The sequence below is a fragment of the Pongo abelii genome, chromosome 13 (assembly GCF_028885655.2).
Source record: "Pongo abelii isolate AG06213 chromosome 13, NHGRI_mPonAbe1-v2.0_pri, whole genome shotgun sequence".
NCBI lineage: Eukaryota > Metazoa > Chordata > Mammalia > Primates > Hominidae > Pongo > Pongo abelii.
This window is the reverse complement of record NC_071998.2, coordinates 113,811,434-113,832,927: the sequence shown is the minus strand read 5'-3', so window position 1 is coordinate 113,832,927 and position 21,494 is coordinate 113,811,434. Positions and strand designations below refer to the sequence as shown.

Below are 21,494 nucleotides of genomic sequence, written 5' to 3'. Positions count from 1 at the left end.
GAAAGGGAGTCGATACTGGGATAAATTGACTTGTGAAGTTATTTAGCATCCTAATTCACAGTTTTCACAATTCTACCTAAAGTAACTGATGTAAGGAATAATGAGGAACATTGTGGATAGTCAATAAATGTTTGTATTCTTGTTCCTTCACCTCATCCCATGCCTGCCTTACTGGGGTAGAATTGCTCGGCTCCAGAGCCTCATAACAAATGCCTTGTTCACTATGGCTAATATGCTGGTTTTAGAGGTGTGAGGAGGAATAGTAGTTTTGCTGTTAGTAATGGTTACCTCACTGGGGTCAGGAAAGAGGCTGAGACAGAACATCTCATTCCACAGCCTAATAAAAGAATGAAACACTCTTTTTTTTACATCCCTAACTCAGAGTCAACGGATAACCTTCCCCTAATATCAACACGACAGTAGTAGAATTACTGAAGTGATGGAAGACAGGGAGGGGTTGATCAAGATTAGACATCACTGTCTAGACGTCTAAGTGTAAAAAGAATGTTTTCCCGCTGCCAAAAAGTTTACCCAAAGCCTCCTTCATGTCTCTGTTCCTCAAGCTATAAATGAATGGGTTTAGCATGGGAATAATCACCATGTAGAGAACAGCAGCCCTACTTTCCCTCTCTGTAGAGTAAGTTGATGGAGGAAGTAAATACACACCCATAAGAGACCCATAGAAGAGCAGAACTACCGTGAGATGAGAACCACAGGTAGAGAAGGCCTTCCATCTCCCTCCAGGAGATGAGATGCCAAACACAGCCCAGAAAATGCGGACATAGGAGAAGACGATCAGCAGGAGGGGAACAGTGAGGAACAGCAAGCCCATGGTGATGATCATCAGCTCGTTTACATGGGTATCTGAGCAGGCAAGCTTCAGGAGAGCACTGGGATCACAGTAGAAATGGGGGATGGCTTTCTGGGCACAGAAAGCCACGCGGGTCAGCAACAGTGTGTGCATCAGGGCAGGACAGTTGGTTAGCACCCAGCACACACCCAGCATTAGTGCACAGAGCTGGGGACTCATAGATGTGCTGTAATGGAGTGGCTGGCAGATGGCCACATAGCGGTCATATGCCATCACAGCCAGCAGGCAGTTGTCAAGGCCACCAAACATAAGGAGGAAATATAGCTGTGCAAGACACCCAGAATAGGAGATGGTCTGACTCTGGGTATGAATGTTGGCCAGCATTTTGGGGATTGAGGCAGAAGTGAAACAGGCATCAGTTAATGACAGGTTGGCCAGAAAGCAGTACATGGGAGTATGGAGGTGTGGGTCAGAGCTGATGGCCAGGATAATGAGCAGGTTCCCCACCATGGTGACCAGGTACATGCTGAGGAAGATGCCAAACAGAAGAGGCTGCTCCTCTGGCCGCTCAGAGAGTCCTAGAAGGAGGAAGTCTGAAACAGTGGTTTGGTTCACTCTGCCTGGTTTTCCCATCCCTTGTAGTTTGTGTTATCTGCGCAGATAAAAACCTTCCATGTGTCAGTATTTATTTATTAGCTCAATTTACAGATACGCATCTGTGTGGCGAGAACTGTGGTGGGAGAAAAAAGAAAAGAAAAATAAATGGTCTTTGCCAATAAGAATCTCTGAATCTCATTGGGAATGCAAGGAAATACCCAAGAGACATTTAGAGAACAGTTAAGATAATATCCATTCAAATCTCAATTGTGCTTTATATGCTATAGCAGAATCCAAAGAAGAGATTTGTTTGACCAGAGAAACTGGCATGGGCTATTTAGAGGAAGTGAGAATTGAGAATAGCTCAATGGCAAGATTAGAAAAGCCATTTGTTATTGTCAATTGGAAAGAAGGTGCATGATCTCCATCAAACTCCTACCCCTCCTCCAACACACACACACACACACACACACACACACACACTCTCAAGCCCTCTTTGTGGGGGCTGAAATTGACTTTTAAGACAAGATACCTTCCTCCCCACTTGCCTTTCAGTCCCTAGAATTTGACCTCACCCATTCAAACCAGTCCTGTACTCTTTCCTAACTAGCGGCAAAGGATATGTGAGTAGAGGGCGGTAGGTGTTTGGTGTCGTACTCCCCCATCCACTGTTAGGATGTTCCCTCCCACACACATGCACACAAATAGGACAGGGAGCCACTCTCTCCCTTCCATCACTTCCTCTCCTTTATCCCTGTCCTCTTCCCTTTTTTGCTGCTATGCATCTCTATCTGCTCTGGGAACTGATATTTTAGTCCACCTGTGCCTTCACCCCTACATTTGTACTACATTTGTCTAATATTTACTTTTAACCAGAGGGAGGGAAGGTGAAAGGTATCGCCCTGACTTTTTGGCTTGAAAATAATCAGTCTGTTTTTCTGCTGCCCTAGTGAGCTGGTAGGAGAAACCATTTCATATTAATCTTGTAGAAGTTTGGCCTTAGAAGCTTTTGTAACTATTTTAGTCCTCCGTTTGTTCTTTGGTTCATAGAGAAGCTTCTGACCTTAGGCAGAGACTCAGCACTTTCCCAGGAAACTTTTGCCTGGTCACCTGGTCATCGGACTGGGAAGGAAGGTGTATATGTGTGTGTGTGTGTGTGTGTGTGTGTGTGTGTGTGTGTGAGAGAGAGAGAGAAAGAGACAGAGAGAGAGAGAGAGTGTGTGTGTGTGTGTGTGTGTGTGTGTGTGTGTGTGTGTGTGTGTCCTACCCCTTCCAAATCCTCACCTGTCAGATTATGGATCAGTTTTAGGCGTCTTCAAATTCTCCAATTCTCTTCCTCGGATGGATAATTCATAATAAAAAACTCTCTGAGACCTTTCTGACTCAGAGGCAATAAAGTCGGGGTCTACTGAGTCCAGAGTTTATTAGAAATACCTGAAGCGTATGGCTCGATTTCAGCTTCCCCAGGCATAAGAAGACAGGGATATCTCTTAAGGTTATAAAGGTTCCTAGAACACCATCTCCCAATGTGCTCATTAAGGCCGACCTTAGTGTCATTGTACAGCCTGTTCTCCAGCCAACTCTGGCTGGATCCTAGGGGACCTGAGGACCTCTCTTTCCCAGGGGTTAAGCTCTCAAATGTGGGTCTCGGGAATGTGATTCTGAAGCCTCTTTGCTGGCAATGCAGTGTACTTCAGCCTGACTAGCAGGTCACCTGGGAACTCCTGCCTATATGCATTAGGCAATTCAGCACTTGTCCCATGTCCTGGGTAAAATTGCATTGAAGAAGAAATCAGGAGTATAAACTATAACACAACTATTTCTGCTGGCGATTTCTTTAAAGGAATAATCCTAATGGAAACAATATCCTCAAAAACTCCAAAACTCAATTAATGAGGCCACCTAAATAAAGCACACCAGCCATAGTGCCTCATACAAAACAGCTGCTCAAAAAAAGCTACTCATATCTACTGTATTTTAATTAATTCTATTAAGTGGAGAGGGTGGAATTCCCACCTAGGTCTGTAATGACTGGAGTACATGCTATTATCCACTATGCTTTGTTCCAGTATCATTGTTGGTTTCAATCATAAGCAATTTCATAGGTCTAAAATAATCAAAATTTTTGTAGCTATTATAAATGGGATTGAGGTCTTGATTTGGTTCTTGCTTGATTGTTATTAGTGTGTAGAAATGCTACTGATTTTTGTCCATTAATTTTGCATCATGAAACTTTACTCAATTCATTTATCAAATCTAGGAGTCTTTTGGAGGAATCTTTAAGGTATTCTAGGTATTAGATCATATCATCAGCAAACAAAGATACTTTGACTTCCTTTTTCCAATTTGGATGCCTTTTTTTTTTCCTGATTGTTTTGGTTAAGGACTTCCAGTTAAGACTTCCAGTACCATACTGAATAGGAGTGATGAAAGTGGTCATCCTTGTCTTTCTCTGGTTCTTAGGGGGAATGCGTTCAGCTTTCCCCCTACAGTATTATGCTGGCTATGGGTTTGTCAGATATGGCTTTTATTATATTTAGGTATATTCCTTCTAGGTCTAGTTTGTTGAGCATTTTTATCATGAAGGGATGTGGAATTTTATCAGTTGCTTTTTCTATATCTATTGAGATGATTGTAAGGTTTTTATTTTAAATTCTGTTTATGTGGTGAATCACATTTATTGATTTGTATAAATTTCACTATCCTTGTATTCCTCAAAAAAAAAAAACCCACTTGATCATGGTGTATTATCTTTTTGATGTGCTGTTGGATTCAGTTTGCTAGTATTTTATGGAGAATTTTTGCATCTATTGTCACCATAGATATTGGTCTGTAGTTTTCTTTTTTTGTGTCCTTGTCTGGCTTTGATATCCGGGTGATACTTGCTTTGTACAATGAATTAGGGAGGATTCTTTCCTCATTGATTTTTTGGAAGAGTTTCAGGAAGACTGGTACCAGTTCTTCTTTGTATGTTTGGTGAAATTCAGCTGTGAATTAAACTGATCCTGGGCTTTTTGTTGTTGTTGGGAGATTGTATGATTCAATCTCACTACTCAGTACTGGTTTATTTAGCATTTCTACTTGTTCCTGGCACAATCTTGGGAGGTTTTATATTTCAAGAATTTATCCATTTCCTCAAGGTTTTCTCATTTGTGAATTCATAGTTGTTTATAATAGTCTCTGATGATACCTAGGATTATATGTAACCAAGGAGGTAAAAAATGTCTACAAGAAAAACTACAAAACGCTGAAGAAAGAAATTTTAGATGACACGAATAAATGGAAAAACATCCCATGATCATGGATTGGAAGAATCAATATTGTTAAAATTACCATGCTGCCCAAAGCAACCTATAGATTAAATGCAATTCCTATCAAAATACCAACACCATTTTTCATAGAATTAGAAAAAAATCCTAAAATTCATATGGAACCAAAAAAGATCACAAATAGCCAAAGAAATCCTAAGCAAAAAGAACAAAGCTGAAGGCATTACATCACTTGACTTCAAATTATACTAAAAAGTTATAGTAACCAAAACAACATGGTACTAGTATAAAAACAGACACATAGATCAATGGAAAGAATAGAGAACCTGGAAATAAAGCCACATACTTACAGCCAACTGATATTTGACAAAGTTAACAAAAACATACACTGGGGAAAAGACACCCTATTCAACAAACGGTTCTAGGAAAATTGGATTGCTATATGCGGAAGAATGAAACTGGACCCATATTTCTCACCGTATACAAAAATTAACTCAAGATCGATTAAAGACTTAACTGTAAGACCTGAAACTATACAAATCCTAGAAGAAAACTGAGGAAAAACTCCCCTAGACATTTGTGTGAGTCCATTTGCATTGCTGCAAAGGAAAATCTGAGGGTGGGTAATTTATAAGGAAGAGGTTTATTTGGCCCATGGTTCTGCAGGCTGTACACAAAGGATAGTGCCAGCATCTGCTTCTGCTGAGGCCTCAAGAAGCTTCCAATCATGGTGGAAGGTGAAGGGGAGCCAGCATATCATATGGCAAAAGAGGTAACAGGAGGGATGCCATGCTGTCTTAAACAACCAGCTTTCACATGGACTCATTACTGTGGGGAGAACACCAAGCCATTCATGAGGGATCTGCCCTCATGACCCAAACATCTCTCACTAGGCCCCACATCCAACATTGGGGATCTCACTTCAACATGAGGTTTGGAGAGGGCAAACATCCAAATCATATCAACATTGATCTAAGCAAATAATTCATGACTAACACCTCAAAAGCACAGGCAACAAAGACAGAAATAGACAAATGGAACTAAATTAAACCAAAAAGCTTCTGCACAGCAAAAGAAATAATTAACAGTGTAAACAAACCACCTAAAGAATGGGAGAAAATATTTGCCAACTATGCATCTGACAGAAGACTAATGTTCAGAATCTACAAGGAAGTCAAACAGCTCAACAACAACAACAACAATAAAAAAAAAACAAACACAGGAAGAGGAACATCACATACCGGGGCCTGTTGTGGGGTGGGGGTAGAGGGGAGGGGGTAGGGATAGCATTAGGAGATATACCTAATGTAAATGACCGGTTAATGGGTGCAGCACACCAACATGGCACATGCATACATATGTAACAAACCTGCACATTGTGCACATGTACCCTAGAACTTAAAGTATAATAAAAAATATATATATAAATTTTAAAAAATTGGACAAAGGATATGAACAGACATTTTTCAAAAGAAAACATAACCATCTCCTAATGAGTCACTTTGGCATAATGACTATTTTGAGTTGAAGGCACTTGAAAAACAGCAGGTGCAAGAAGATTGCTCTGGCCTGTTTTCTGTTTCTTAAAAACAAGAGATGACATTTCCTTGTGGAAAATTTCCTCCCTATACTAGAGGAAACTATCATTTTTATTATCAAGGACAGAACTTGAGACTAAGGGAAATGTATATAAAGAAACCTTATTAGACTAACCCTTATCTTTCTAGTCAATTCCACCCAATTAACTACCCCAGCCCAAACCCCTTTGCCTTGTCACATTTTCACAATTTACTATTCTTCATCTAATTCAGTATGTAAGTGTTCAAACTCTAACTGCATCCTTGGATCTTCATTTCCTTAAGGCTCTGTATCATGTAAAACTTGTATTAAATAAATTTGTACACTTCTGTTTTGAGCAAAACAAAAGAAAACATACAAATGGTTAATAAGCATATGAGAAAAATGCTCAACATCACTAACCACCAGCGAAATGAAAATTAAAACCACCATGAGATATCATCTTGCACCAGTCAGAATGGCTATTGTAAAAGTCAAAAAATAATAGATTTTGGTGGGGATACAGAGAAAATTGAATACTTACACAATGTTGGTAGGAATGTAAATTAATACAGCCTCTATGGAAAACAGTATGATTTCTCAAAGAACTGAGAATAGAACTATCATTTGATCCAGCAATTTCACTACTAGGTATATACTCAAAGGAAAAGAAATTGCTATATCAAAAAGATACCTGCACCTGTATGTTTATTGTAGCACTATCCACAATAGCAAAGATATGGAATCAAACTAAGTGTTTATCAACGAATGACTGGATAAAGAAAATGTAGTGTGTATGTACACACACACACACACACACACACTGAAATACTACTCAGCCATAAAAAATGAAATCAAGCTGGGCATAGAAGTGGAATAATAGACATTGGAGACTCAGGAGGATGGGAGGTGGGAGGGGGCTGAGGGATGAGAAATTGCTTAATGAGTACAATGTACCATATTCTGGTGATGGTTACACTAAAAGTCCAGAGTTCACCACTATGCAATATTTACAGGTAACAAAACTGCACTTGTATCCTCTAAATTTATACAAATAAAACAAACAGTATATAACAAATAAAATAAAACAATCAAATTGTTTTTAAAACTTGCGTTTCCTTCGTTACTAGTAAGATTGAACGGTTGTTTCATCTGATTTTTAACCTCAGAATGTCCTGTTAATATATTTGCCCTTTTCGCTGGGGTGTTCATGCCTTTTTAAATGGTTATCAAAGACAATAAAACAAAGTAAAGTATTTTATTATGGGTACTTTTTTTCTTTACTAGTCATTCCATTATGTATTTTAAAATTATTATTTTTTATGTGGCTCACTGCTTATTCTTTATTAATATTCTTTTTTAAAAAATTATTTTTGATTACAGCTAATAGCAGGATAAGTTCTAGTGTTCTATACCACTGTAGGATGACTATAGTTAACAATAATACATTATATAGTTTCAAGTAGCTAGAAGGAGGATACTGAGCATTCCCAACAGAAAGAAATGATAAATGTTTGAGATGATGGATATCCTAATTACTGTGATCTGATCGCTATACAATATATGTATCAAAACATCACTATGTACCCCCCAAATACGTACAATTATTATTTGTCCATTAAAAATAAGTTTTAAATAATTTTTGTTTTCAAAATTGACAGATATTTTGCTTTGTGTTATTTTTCCATTATTCTTACACACAAAAGTCCTTTTCATGCATAAATGAGGAAAATTTCACGTAGTTATTTCTTCTAAATTCTAAGAAGTACTACATTTAAATCTCTAATTTACCTGCCATTTATATTGTGGTAAAGTGAGAGAAGAGGATCTGCTTTTACTTTTAATTTTTTAACAAATAGCCTAGTTGTATCCATAGCATTTTTTGAAATAACTCCTGCATTCTCCGTTTGTTTGTTAGGTCTGAACACCTTTAGGTGGTCATCACTTGGACAGCTCACAGCAAGGCAGCAGGTTCTGAAAGCAAGCACCGTGCGAGCAAACGTTCTAAGAGACCAAGGCGGAAGCTGCTTTACTTCATAAGCTTCCCAAACTAGCCTATGAAAATCCCAGAATCTCACTTTCACTGCCTTCTATTGGTCAAACAAGTCACTAAGGGAAGAAAATTAAGCTCTATCTCTCAATAGGAAGAGTGGCAAAAAATTGTTGGTCCTCTTTAATTTGCCACAGCCTGCACACTTGCCACAAATTATTTACTTTCCTCCCACATTCAAAATAGACTCGGCCCCTCCCAAGAGCCTGAGAATCTCATCCCATTGTCACATCATGTTAATGTCCACAATCTTATCATCTAAATGAGGTCCAGGTAAAAATGAGTTTTCTCAGATGCAGTTCCCTGTGTACGGTTCCTCTCAATCTGAAGACCTGAGAATGTAAGCGACAAGTTTATCCACCCCCCAACACACATGTGCCTAACATAATGGTGATATAGACATGGAATAACTATAATAGACACTCCCAATTCTCAGGACAGGGAGGAGGGCAGGAAGCACAGAGCTTTGTTTCTTTCATTCTTTTGCTGCTAATTCTCCACTGATAAATATACCACAATTCATCTATTATATTAATATTATTCATAGGTATTTAGATAATTTCCAGTCTGGTATTTCACAAATAGTAGTGACATAAACATTCCAGTACATGACCTTGAAGAGTATACATACATATTTTGGTTGAATATAGAAGCAGAATTCTGGGGTCCCAGTTTCTGCATATGTTCAGCGTTAGTTTTTCAGAGTGATTTTTCACACAGTGGTTAGAAATAACACAAAAATATTAAGTATAAGAAAGCTGGAGTGACTATGTTAAAATTAGACAATATAGACTTCAAGACAAAGAGTATTACCAGAGATAAAGGAAGATGTTTCATAATAATAATATGGTCAACTCATCCTGAAGATATAATAATAAATGTGGTTGCATCTTCTGAAAGAGTTTCAAAATACATGCATCAAAAATTAAAAGAATTAAAGGGAGAAATAGGAGATTACACAATTATAGCTAGATATTTTAACATTTTTTCCCAAAAGCTGGTAGAACAAGTGGATAGAATGATTAATAAATATATAAAATATTTGAATCATACTTTCTTTACCTAACTGATACTTATGGAATACCATAAACAACCACTTATAAAATGCACATTCTTTCAAATCATATGGTCAACTCACCAACATAAACCAGAGAGACGGCCATAAAATAAATGGTAATAAATTAAAAGGATTGTAATCATACATAATATTATATCCAACTAAGATGAAATTATAAATCAATAACACCAATAAATTTAAAAATCAAGATATTTGAAAATTAAGCAACACAAATAGAAAGTCTATGAGTCAAAGAATAAATTTAAGGGACATTAGAAAATATTTTGAGATGAATTATATTAAAAATGTAACATCAAAATGTTGGAAATGCAGCTAAAGTTGTGCTTAGAGGGAAATTTATTGCTTTAAGTGCTTGAATTAGGGAAAAAGTCTACAGTTAATAACAATGTTCTAAATTTAAAAGCTAGAAGAAAAGAAGCAAAGTAAACCCTAAGTAAGTAAAAAGAAGGAAATAAAAACAATGAAATAAAAAACAAACACTAGAGAAAAGTAACAAAGCCAAAGTTGGCCTTTTGAAGAAAATCAACAAAATTGATTAACCCCTAGCCAGACTGATCAAGAGAAAAGAAATAGAACACAAGGTTGTCCATACAGGTTTCACAGGCATTACAAGGATAAGAAGAGGATATTTTGCTTTGGGAGGCCGAGGAGGGCAGATCACCTGAGGTCAGGAGTTCGAGACCAGCCTGACCAACACGGAGAAACCTTGTCTCTACTAAACCCTGTCTCTACTAAAAATACAAAATTAGCCAGGCATGGTGGTGTATGCCTGTAATCCCAGCTACTAGGGAGGGTGAGGCAGGAGAATCGCTTGAACCTGGGAGGCAGAGGTTGTGGTGAGCCAAGATTGTGCCATTGCACTCCAGCCTGGGCAACGAGAGCGAAACTCCGTCTCAAAAAAATAAAAGAAAAAGAAAAAAAGAGGATATTTTGAAAAATACGTTTACTAACAAATTTGATAACAAAATTCTTGAAAAACAGAGCTTTTAAAACCTAGTGCAGATATTGTAATTTGAGACAGAAAGCTGAATATTCCTATATTTATTAACGAAATCAATATCAACTAACCACAAAGAAAAATTCAAGGTTAGATGGTTTCACTGTTTAATTCCCTCAATCATTTAAAAAAATTAAATTAAAAAAAATTTTAATCTAAGTAAAATTTTAATTTATTCATTATTTTCAATTGACAACTTTATATATTTATGAGCTACAATGTAACATTTTGATCCACACATACATTGTAGAAAGATTCCGTTTAATCTTACACAAATTCTACAGAAGGTAAACAAAAAGGAAACAGCTGCCACCTCATTTTATGAGGCTAACAAAAGTTGAAAAAAGAAAATGATGATGATGATAACCAAAATCGGTACCAGTTACCTGTGGTTGTGTAACAAACCACTCCAAAACTTAGTGGCTTTAAATAACAACTGCATTTATTTTACTCACTTTCAGTGTGGGCAGAACTGGTTTGGATACCTCATCTCTACTCCATGTGATGTATCCTTGATGGCTAAGAGGCTGGAGACTGAACCATCTGTTCTCTTGTTTAATCAGATCTCTGGTTGTTGATGTTGAGTGTTAGACCTTATGGATAGGAAGTTAGCTGGGACAGTCAACTAGAATAGCTTCCCATGGCCTCTCCCTGTAGTCTAGGCCTTCTCACAACATGACGACCGGGTTCCAATGGCAAGTTTCCAGATACTCAACATCATCAGTCATCAGAACAATGCAAATTAAAACTACAGTGTAATATTACAGTTTACCTCCTAAAATAAAGACTGGCAATACCAAGTGCTAACAAGAATATGAGCACCTGGGCCAGGCACAGTGGCTCACGACTCTAATCTCAGCACTTTGAGAGGCTGAGACAGGCAGATCACTTGAGCGCAGGAGTTCAAGACCAGCCTGGGCAACATGGCAAAACCCCATCTCTACAAAAAATACAAAAATTAGCTGGGCGTGGTGGCACATGCCTGTGGTCCCAGCTACTTAGGAGGTTGAGTTGGGAAGGTTGCTTGAGCCCAGAAGGTCGAGGCTGCAGTAAGCTGAGATCATTGCACCACTGCACTCCAGCCTGGGTGACAGAACAAGACCCTGTCTAAACAACAACAAAAATATGAGCGACGGAATCCCCATATAGTGCTGGTAGAAATATAAAGGCTTTGGAAAATGAATTTTTTTACAATACTGAACAGTTATCATATGAAATGTGTCCACCCAAAAGTTTGTACATGGGTGTTTATAGCTCATTTATTCATAATGATCAAAAATAGTTACAGCCAAAATGCTCATCAGCTATAAAAGGCATAAACAAATTGTGGTATACAATAGAATACTACTAGGTAATGAAAACATAAGTTACTGACATACACCACAACATGGATAAATCTCAAACACTTTGTTGAGCCAAAGAAACCAGACATAAGTGTGCATACTGTAAGATTCTATTTATTTGACTCTGGGAAAAGCAAACTTAATCTACAATGACAGAATTCAGATGGCTGGCTGCATGGGACTTGGAGTCAAGTCCGTATCTTGACTGTGGTAGTTTACACAGGTATATAAAGTTGTCAAAACTTCTTAAAATGTGCACCTAAAACAGGTACATTTTATGTAAATAATACCCCAATAAAGTTGATTTTAAAATAGATTAGAATGAAGGATGAATAAATGGATGTGTGGAAGCAAGTATAATAAAGTTTTAAAGGTTAAATCTAGGTGGCTGATATAGGAATGTTTACTGTAAAATTCTTTCAAGTTTGCTGTGTGTTTTTAAAATTTTCTAATAAAATGTTGGGAAAGAAGACTGAAACTACTAGTTCTGTTGAAAATACGGGGCAACTGAAACTCTCAATGATTTGGATGAGAGTGTGCATTTATATAAATATTTTGGAAAACAGTTTGTCTACATCTACTAAAGCTAAATATTACTTACCGTATTGCCCAGAAATATTACTGCTATTCTAGGTGTACATTCTAAGCGAAATGTCCCACAAAATGTTTGAGCATATTTCTGTCAGCTTTACTCATAATAGCCAAAATATTGGAAGCAATCCATTTGCCCACCATTATTCAACAGAGAAATGAATAAACTATGGGTTATTTGTATAATAAAATGTTACACAGCAATAAAAAGAACAAACTTCTGGTATATGAAACAAACATGATTGAGTCTGACAGATGTAATGTTGAGCTATAGAAGCCAAATACAAGAGTTCTGCAGTGTAATTCCTTTTACCCGAACTTCGAAAACAGGCAAAACTAATCGTATGGTGATATGAATCACAAAGCGATTACCTCTGAGAGGACAGTGCCTCAGAAGGGCAAGAGGGAGTGTTCTGGCTTTATGGAAATGTTATATATATTGATCTGTGGGGTGTTTACATTGGTGTATACATATGAAAAAATTATTGAGCTGTGCACTTCAGATTCATAGACTTTGCTGATATATGCCATAACCAAATAACATTTGTGGAAACTGATGGGAAGCTCTGTGCTTGTAGATGGAGCTGTCTTCTTCGAGTTTCACCATAGGGTAATCTGGCTGGGAACCACAATTTGGGGAAGAAATCCCTCAATGTCAGTATCTTTAGTTCTTTTGTCTTGGGCTAGTCAAACTCCAAGAAAATTCTTTTAATATTCTGTATTTAAGGTGGAGGCTTGGCAGCTAAATGTAGATAAAGGGCTGTGCATTTCGGCATTCAGCATTTGGTATGCATACATAGTTATGTAATTCTCTTATTTTTGATATGATTCACTAATCTTAGCTGTATATGGCCACCCCAAGACCCAAACTTCTTCAGAAAGTAAATCTCCCAACTTCTGTTGGGATAGGAGAGGGACAATATTTGAGCAGTGTGCAGTGAAAACGGGGAAATTAGGGATTCAAATTCTTCTGAAATAGCTATCATCTCTTTCTTCTTAGTTTATTTCCCTTTCACTCTCAAGTCCAGAGGCACCGAAAGATGCCGGTTTCTGGGCCTTTTGAGGATTTTTTGGTGTTAATCAGATTGTTTCCTCTATTTTATCTACTGCCAGCTTAGGATTTAGTTTTCATGCATCTGTTAACTCAGTGAACTGTCAAAGAAAAATTGCCCTGCACAGAGTTGAACAGGCAAGGAAGACTTTATTTAACATGATTGCAGTAGGAGTCAAGATTACTATAATAGGGGAGACGGAGTAAACTCAACTCTGCTGAAACAAAAGGCAGGAGGACTTTTAAGAGCTGGGGTGAGCTAGTAGAAAACTACTGGAGGGTGTTAGCAGGGAGGTTGGTCAATGTGATTAGGCCATCTGTGTTTGCTTTCCATAGGCAACTTCAGCAAAGTCTCAGGATACAAAATCGATACGCAAAAATCACAAGCATTCCTATACACCAATAACAGACAAACAGAGAGCCAAATCATCAGTGAACTCCCATTCACAATTGCTTCAAAGAGAATAAAATACCTAGGAATCCAACTTACAAGGGATGTGAAGGACCTCTTCAAGGAGAACTACAAACCACTGCTCAATGAAATAAAAGAGGATACAAACAAATGGAAGAACATTCCATGCTCATGGGCAGGAAGAATCAATATCGTGAAAATGGCCATACTGCCCAAGGTAATTTATAGATTCAATGCCATCCCCATCAAGCTACCAATGACTTTCTTCTCAGAATTGGAAAAAACTACTTTAAAGTTCATATGGAACCAAAAAAAGAGCCTGCATTGCGAAGTCAATCCTAAGCCAAAAGAACAAAGCTGGAGGCATCACGCTACCTGACTTCAAACTACACTACAAGGCTGCAGTAACCAAAACAGCATGGTACTGGTACCAAAACAGAGATATAGACCAATGGAACTGAACAGAGCCCTCAGAAATAATGCCGCATATCTACAACTATCTGATCTTTGACAAACGTGACAAAAACAAGACGTGGGGAAAGGATTCCCTATTTAATAAATGGTGCTGGGAAAACTGGCTAGCCATATGTAGAAAGCTGAAACTGGATCCCTTCCTTACACCTTATAGAAAAATTAATTCAAGATGGATTAAAGACTTAAACATTAGACCTAAAACCATAAAAACCCCAGAAGAAAACCTAGGCAATACCATTCAGGACATAGGCGTGGGCAAGGACTTCATGTCTAAAACACCAAAAGCAATGGCAACAAAAGCCAAAATTGACAAATGGGATCGAATTAAACTAAAGAGCTTCTGCCCAGCAAAAGAAACTACCATCAGAGTGAACAGGCAACCTACAGAATGGGAGAAAATTTTTGCAATCTACTCATCTAACAAAGGGCTAATATCCAGAATCTACAATGAACTCAAATAAATTTACAAGAAAAAAAACAAACAACCCCATCCATAAATGGGCGAAGGATATGAACAGACACTTCTCAAAAGAAGACATTCATGCAGCCAACAGACAGATGAAAAAATGCTCATCATCACTGGCCATCAGAGAAATGCAAATCAAAACCACAATGAGATACTATCTCACACCAGTTAGAATGGCGATCATTAAAAAGTCAGGAAACAACAGGTGCTGGAGAGGATGTGGAGAAATAGGAACACTTTTACACTGTTGGTGGGACTGTAAACTAGTTTAACCATTGTGGAAGTCAGTGTGGCGATTCCTCAGGGATCTAGAACTAGAAATACCATTTGACCCAGCCATCCCATTACTGGGTATACACCCAAAGGATTACAAATCACGCTGCTATAAAGACACATGCACACGTATGTTTATTGTGGCACTATTCACAATAGCAAAGACTTGGAACCAACCCAAATGTCCAACAATGATAGACTAGATCAAGAAAATGTGGCACATATACACCATGGAATACTATGCAGCCATAAAAAAGGATGAGTTCATGTCCTTTGTAGGGACATGGGTGAAGCTGGAAACCATCATTCTCAGCAAACTATCACAGGGACAAAAAACCAAACACCGCATGTTCTCACTCATAGGTGGGAATTGAACAATGAGAACACATAGACACAGGAAGGGGAACATCATACACCGGGGCATGTTGTGGGGTGGGGTGGGGGGTGTATAGCTTTAGGAGATACACCTAATGTTAAATGATGAGTTAATGGGAGCAGCACACCAACATGGCACATGTATACATATGTGTAACAAACCTGCACGTTGTGCACATGTACCCTAAAACTTAAAGTATAATTAAAAAATAAATAAATAAATAAAAACAAAAGGGACACTTTTGAAAGTCAGGCCCCTACCCTCCCACAGAGACTGAGGGATAGGTGTACTATCTTTGTATTTTTTTTAACTTTAGATTCAGGGGGTACATGTGCAGGTTTGGCACATGGGTATATTGCATGATGTTGAGCTTTGGGCTTCTAGTGAACTGGTCATCCAAATAGTGAACATTGTACCCTATAGGTAGTTTTTCAACTCTTGTCTCCCTGCTTTTGGAGTCTCCAGTGTCTGTTATTTCCATCTTTATGCTCATGTATACCCATTGTTTAGGTCCTACTTATAAGTGAGAATATATGGTATTTGATTTTCTGTATCTGAGTTATGTCGCTTAGGATCCATCCATGTTCCTTCAAAGGACATGATTTCATTCTTTTCTATGGCTGCCTAATATGACAAAGATGTCTTCTCTCACCACTCCTATTCAACATAGTAGTAGAAGTCCTAGCCAGAGCAATCAGGCAAGAAAAATTAACAAAAGGTATCCAAATTGGAAAGGAGGAAGTCATATAATCTCTGTTCACTGATGACATGATCTTACACCTAGAAAACCTAAACATTACTCCAAAAGACTCTCCAATCTGATAAGCGACTTCAGTAAAGTTTCAGGATACAAAATTAAAGCACAAAAATATCAGTTGCATCTCTATATGCCAACAACACTGTAGCTGAGAACAAAATCAAGAACCCAATTCCATTTACAATAGCCACAAACACACACAAAGTAAGATACCTAGAAATACATTTAACCAAGGAAGTGAAAGACTTCTACAAGGACAACTACAAAACACTTATGAAAGAAATCATAGAAGATGAGAGAAGAGAAAGGAAGAAACCCAGTCAGGCAGACAATCAGGGTGGGTCCTCGGTTGAATTATTTCAAACTAAAGAACAGCCTGCAGGCACAGATAAGGGAACTTGTATGGGGCAGGGGCAGGGGGATGGGGGGCTGTTGGGGGTGGGCTTGCCTGAGACTTGCCCACAGCTGCACAGATAAGAAAGGCTACACAGGTGACTTGCATAGACATGCCCACAATGGAAAAGTCCATCCCCTGACACATGTGCAGTAAGAGGAACAAAGCAATATGGAGTAACTCAAGCTAAGGGCCCACATGAACATTAGGAGGACAAGGTGGAGCTACCAGAAATTCGCACCTTATGCAAATGAGATGCCCAGCCCTCATCACTTTCTTATAAAAGCCTTTGCATTCAACTGTAAAAATGGCAACCCTTTCCAGGACCCTTCTCTGCTGCAGAGAGCTGTTCTCTTTCTTTTGCCTATTAACCTTCTGCTTCTGCTCTGACCTTATCCTTGGTGTGTCTGCATCTTTGATTTCCTCAGCGATGAGACCAAGAATTTTGGATGCCAGCCCAGGAAATGAAGCCATTTCAATGACATAAACCAATGGAAAAACATCCTGTGCTCATGGATAGGAAGAACCAATAACATTAAAATGAATATACTGCCCAAAGCAATCTACAGATTTGATGCAGTTCCTATCAAATTACCATCATTTTTCACAAAATTAGAAAAAAAACTTCTAAAATTCATATAGAACCAAAAAAGAGCCCAAATAGCCAGGGCAAACTGAAGCAAAAGCGTAAGGCTGGAAGTGAGGGAAGAGAGAGACCCTCTCATATTGTTTTATACTCAGTACCTGTTTTAAGAAAAAACAACAAGAAAGTAAAACCAAAGACAGGCAGCCCGGCACCAGGCCCGAAACCAGGCCTGGGCCTGCCTGGCCTAAACCCAGTAGTTAAAAATCAACTCATGACTTAGAACCTGATGTTATTCATAGATTACAGACATTGTATAGAAGAATATTGTGAAACTCCCTGCCCTGTTCTGTTTCTCTCTGACCACCGGTGCATGCAGCCCCTGTCACGTACTACCTTTCATGTGAAATCAATCACGACCCTTTCATGTGAAATCTTTAGCGTTGTGAGCCCTTAAAAGGGACAGAAATTGTGCATTTGGGGAGCTCGGATTTTAAGGCAGTAGCTTGCTGATGCTCCCAGCTGAATAAAGCCCTTCCTTCTACAACTCGGTGTCTGAGAAGTTTTGTCTGTGGCTTGTCCTGCTACATAAGCATCACATTACCTGACTTCAAACTATACTATGAGATTATAGTAAGGAAAACAGCATGGTACTATTACAAAAATAGACATACAGATCAGTGGAACAGAATAGAGAACCCAGAAATAAAGCCACATACTTACAACCAACCGACCTTTGACAAAGTCAACAAAAATAAATGGGGAAAGGATACCCTATTCAATAAATGGTGCTGGCAAAACTGGCTATCCATATGCAGAAGAATGAAACTGGAACCTATCTATCTTTCTTGATTACATTTCCAAGAGATAGCTCCCAGGTCCTTGAGAAAGACATTCCTAGGCTGTAAAACTATTGAGTCTGGGAGAATATTTACATCTCAAGAGGCCCAGAAAAAAATTACAATTGTCAGTTCTCGAATGCAAATGCAAAGAATAGGGAAGCCAGGGGCCTATAGTCAGGAAAATATCTATCTAAAGTTTGGTCAAGCTGAGGGCAGTGTTGATCATCGCTGATGCATCCATCTGGTTTCTGGTTTCCAAACTTTGTTGTTATTATTTGTTTGCCTCTCTTCTCTGTCCTTTTGGGTTTTATGTCTTTTTTATTTTAGTAGAGTTTATGGAGGGAGTGAAATTAGATGCATGAGTTTAGTATAACATCATTAACCAGCAGCATAAGAATTCTTTAAAGATATGTCATGTGCCATTAAACTGTTTGTAAAGGTGGATATTGGCAGCTTGTGAGTTTTTTGTTTGTTTGTTTTGTTTTTAGAGGAAGTTAGGAGGAGGAACCTTGTTGTAAGGGGGCAGCAAGGAGATGCATTTACACAGAAAGTTCATTTTTGCCATAGACTGTGGTTACAAATCAATACTGTCAGGCCTCTGAGCCCAAGCTAAGCCATCATATCCCCTGTGACCTGCACGTACACATCCAGATGGCCAGTTCCTGCCTTAACTGATGACATTCCACCACAAAGAGAAGTGAAAATGGCCTGTTCCTGCCTTAACTGATGACATTATCTTGTGAAATTCCTTCTCCTGGCTCATAAGCTCCCCTTACTGAGCACCTTGTGACCCCCCACTCCTGCCTGCCAGAGAACAACCCCCCTTTTTCCTTTACCTACCCAAATCCTATAAAACGGCCCACCCCTATCTCCCTTTGCTGACTCTCTTTTTGGACTCAGCCCACCTGCACCCAGGTGAAGTAAATAGCCTTGTTGCTCACACGAAGCCTGTTTGGTGGTCTCTTCACATGGACACACATGAAATTTGGTGCCGTGACTCAGATCGGGGGACCTCCCTTGGGAGATCAATCCCCTGTCCTCCTGCTCTTTGCTCCGTGAGAAAGATCCACCTACGACCTCAGGTCCTCAGACCCAGCAGCCCAAGAAACATCTCACCAATTTCAAATCCGGTAAGCGGCCTCTTTTTACTCTCTTCTCCAACCTCCCTCACTATCCCTCAACCTCTTTCTCCTTTCAATCTTGGCACCACACTTCAATCTCTCCCTTCTCTTAATTTCAATTCCTTTCATTTTCTGGTAGAGACAAAGGAGACACGTTTTATCCATGGACCCAAAACTCCGGCGCCGGTCACAGACTAGGGAAGGCAGCCTTCCCTTGGTGTTTAATCATTGCAGGGACACCTCTCTGATTATTCACCCAGGTTTCAGAGGTGTCAGACCACGCAGGGACGCCTGCCTTGGTCCTTCACCCTTAGTGGCAAGTCCTGCTTTTCTGGGGGAGGGGCAGGAATCCCAACCTCTTATCTCTGCACCCTGATCCCTTATTTCCATGCCCCGACCTCTTATCTCTGCACCCAACCCTTTATTTCTGTGCCCCAACCCCTTTCCCGCTTTTCTGGAGGGCAAGAACCCCCCACCCCTTCTCTCCATGTCTCTACTCTCTCTTTTCTCTAGGCTTGCCTCCTTCACTATGGGCAAGCTTCCACCCTCCATTCCCCCTTCTTCTCCCTTAGCCTGTGTTCTTAAAAACCTAAAACCTCTTCAACTCACACCTGACCTAAAACCTAAATGCCTTATTTTATTCTACAATGCCACTTGACCCCAATACAAACTCAACAGTGGTTCCAAATAGCCAGAAAACGGCACTTTCAATTTTCCCATCCTACAAGATCTAAATAATTCTTGTCATAAAATGGGCAAATGGTCTGAGGTGCCTGACGTCCAGGCATTCTTTTATATATCGGCTCCTTCCTAGTCTCTGTTCCCGATGCAACTTGTCCCAAATCTTCCTTCTTTCCCTCCCACCTGTCCCCACACTCCAACCCCAAGCATTGCTGAGTCTTTCTAATCTTCCTTTTCTACAGACCTATCTGACCTCTCCCCTCCTCGCCAGGCCGAGCTACATCCCAATTCTTCCTCAGTCTCTGCTTCTCCACCCTATAATCCTTTTATCACCTCCCCTCCTCACACCTGGTCCGGCTTACAGTTTCTTTCCGTGACTAGCCCTCCCCCACCTGCCCAGCAATATCCTCTTAAAAGGGTGGCTGGAGCTAAAGGCATAGTCAAGGTTAATGCTCCTTTTTCTTTATCCCAAATTAGATAGCATTTAGGCTCTTTTTTCATCAAATATTAAAACCCAGTCCAGTTCATGGCTCGTTTGGCTGCAACACTGAGACGCTTCACAGCCCTAGACCCTAAAAAGTCAAAAAACCGTCTTATTCTCAATATACATTTTACTACCCAATCTGCTCCTGACATTAAATAAAACTCCAAAAATTAAATTCCGGCCCTCAAACCCCACAACAGGACTTAATTAACCTCCCCTTCAAGGTGTACAATTCCTTGCCTCCACTGTGAAACAAACCCCAGCCACATCTCCAGCACACAAGAACTTCCAAACACCTAAACCGCAGTGGACAGGTGTTCCTCCAGGCCCGCCTCCCCCAGGAGCTTGCTACAAGTGCCAGAAATCTGGCCACCAGGCCAAGGAATGCCAGCAGCCCAGGATTCCTCCTAAGCTGCATCCCATCTGTGCCAGACCCCACTGAAAATCGGACTGTTCAACTCACCTGGCAGCCACTCCCAGAGTCCCTGGAACTCTGGCCCAAGGCTCTCTGACTGACTCCTTCCCAGATCTTCTTGGCTTAGCAGCTGAAGACTGATGCCGCCCGATCACCTCGGAAGCCCCTAGACCATCACGGATGCCGAGCTTCAGGTAACTCTCACAGTGGAGGGTAAGTCCGTCCCCTTCTTAATCAATACGGAGGCTACCCACTCCACATTACCTTCTTTACAAGGGCCTGTTTCCCTTGCCTCCATAACTGTTGTGGGTATTGATGACCAGGCTTCTAAACCTCTTAAAACTCCCCAACTCTGGTGCCAACTTAGAAAACATTCTTTTATGCACTCTTTTAATTATCCCCACCTGCCCAGTTCCCTTATTAGGCTGAGACACTTTAACTAAATTATCTGTTCCCTGACTACACCTGGGCTACAGCCACACCTCATTGCTGCCTTTTTCCCCAGTTCAAAGCCTCTTTCACATCCTCCCCTTCTATCTCCCCACCTTAACCCACAAGTATAAGACACCTCTACTCCCTCCTTAGCAACCGATCATGCACCCCTTACCATCCCATTAAAACCTAATCACTCTTACCCCGCTCAATGCCAATATCCCATCCCACAGCACGCTTTAAAAGGATTAGAGCCTGTTATCACTCGCCTGTTACAGCATGGCCTTTTAAAGCCTATAAACTCTCCTTACAATTCCCCCATTTTACCTGTCCTAAAACCAGACAAGACTTACAGGTTAGTTCAGGATCTGTGCCTTATCAACCAAATTGTCTTGCCTATCCACCCCATGGTGCCAAACCCATATACTCTCCTATCCTCA

At 39.7% G+C, this 21,494-nt stretch overlaps 1 protein-coding gene across 1 annotated transcript; it reads right to left on the bottom strand.

The window, feature by feature from the left end:
• Positions 1–441: 441 nt before the first annotated feature.
• Positions 442–1,844, bottom strand: LOC100438650 (olfactory receptor 1N2). The gene has a single exon (XM_002820180.5). It carries the CDS (start codon positions 1,442–1,444, stop codon positions 482–484), a length of 963 nt encoding a protein of 320 aa, XP_002820226.3. The 5' UTR covers positions 1,445–1,844; the 3' UTR covers positions 442–481.
• Between the last annotated feature and the right edge of the window lie 19,650 nt (positions 1,845–21,494).

Excerpts from the sequence above, each read along its gene's own strand:
- LOC100438650 (XM_002820180.5), bottom strand. The coding sequence starts at position 1,444 with ATGGGAAAACCAGGCAGAGTGAACCAAACCACTGTTTCAGACTTCCTC.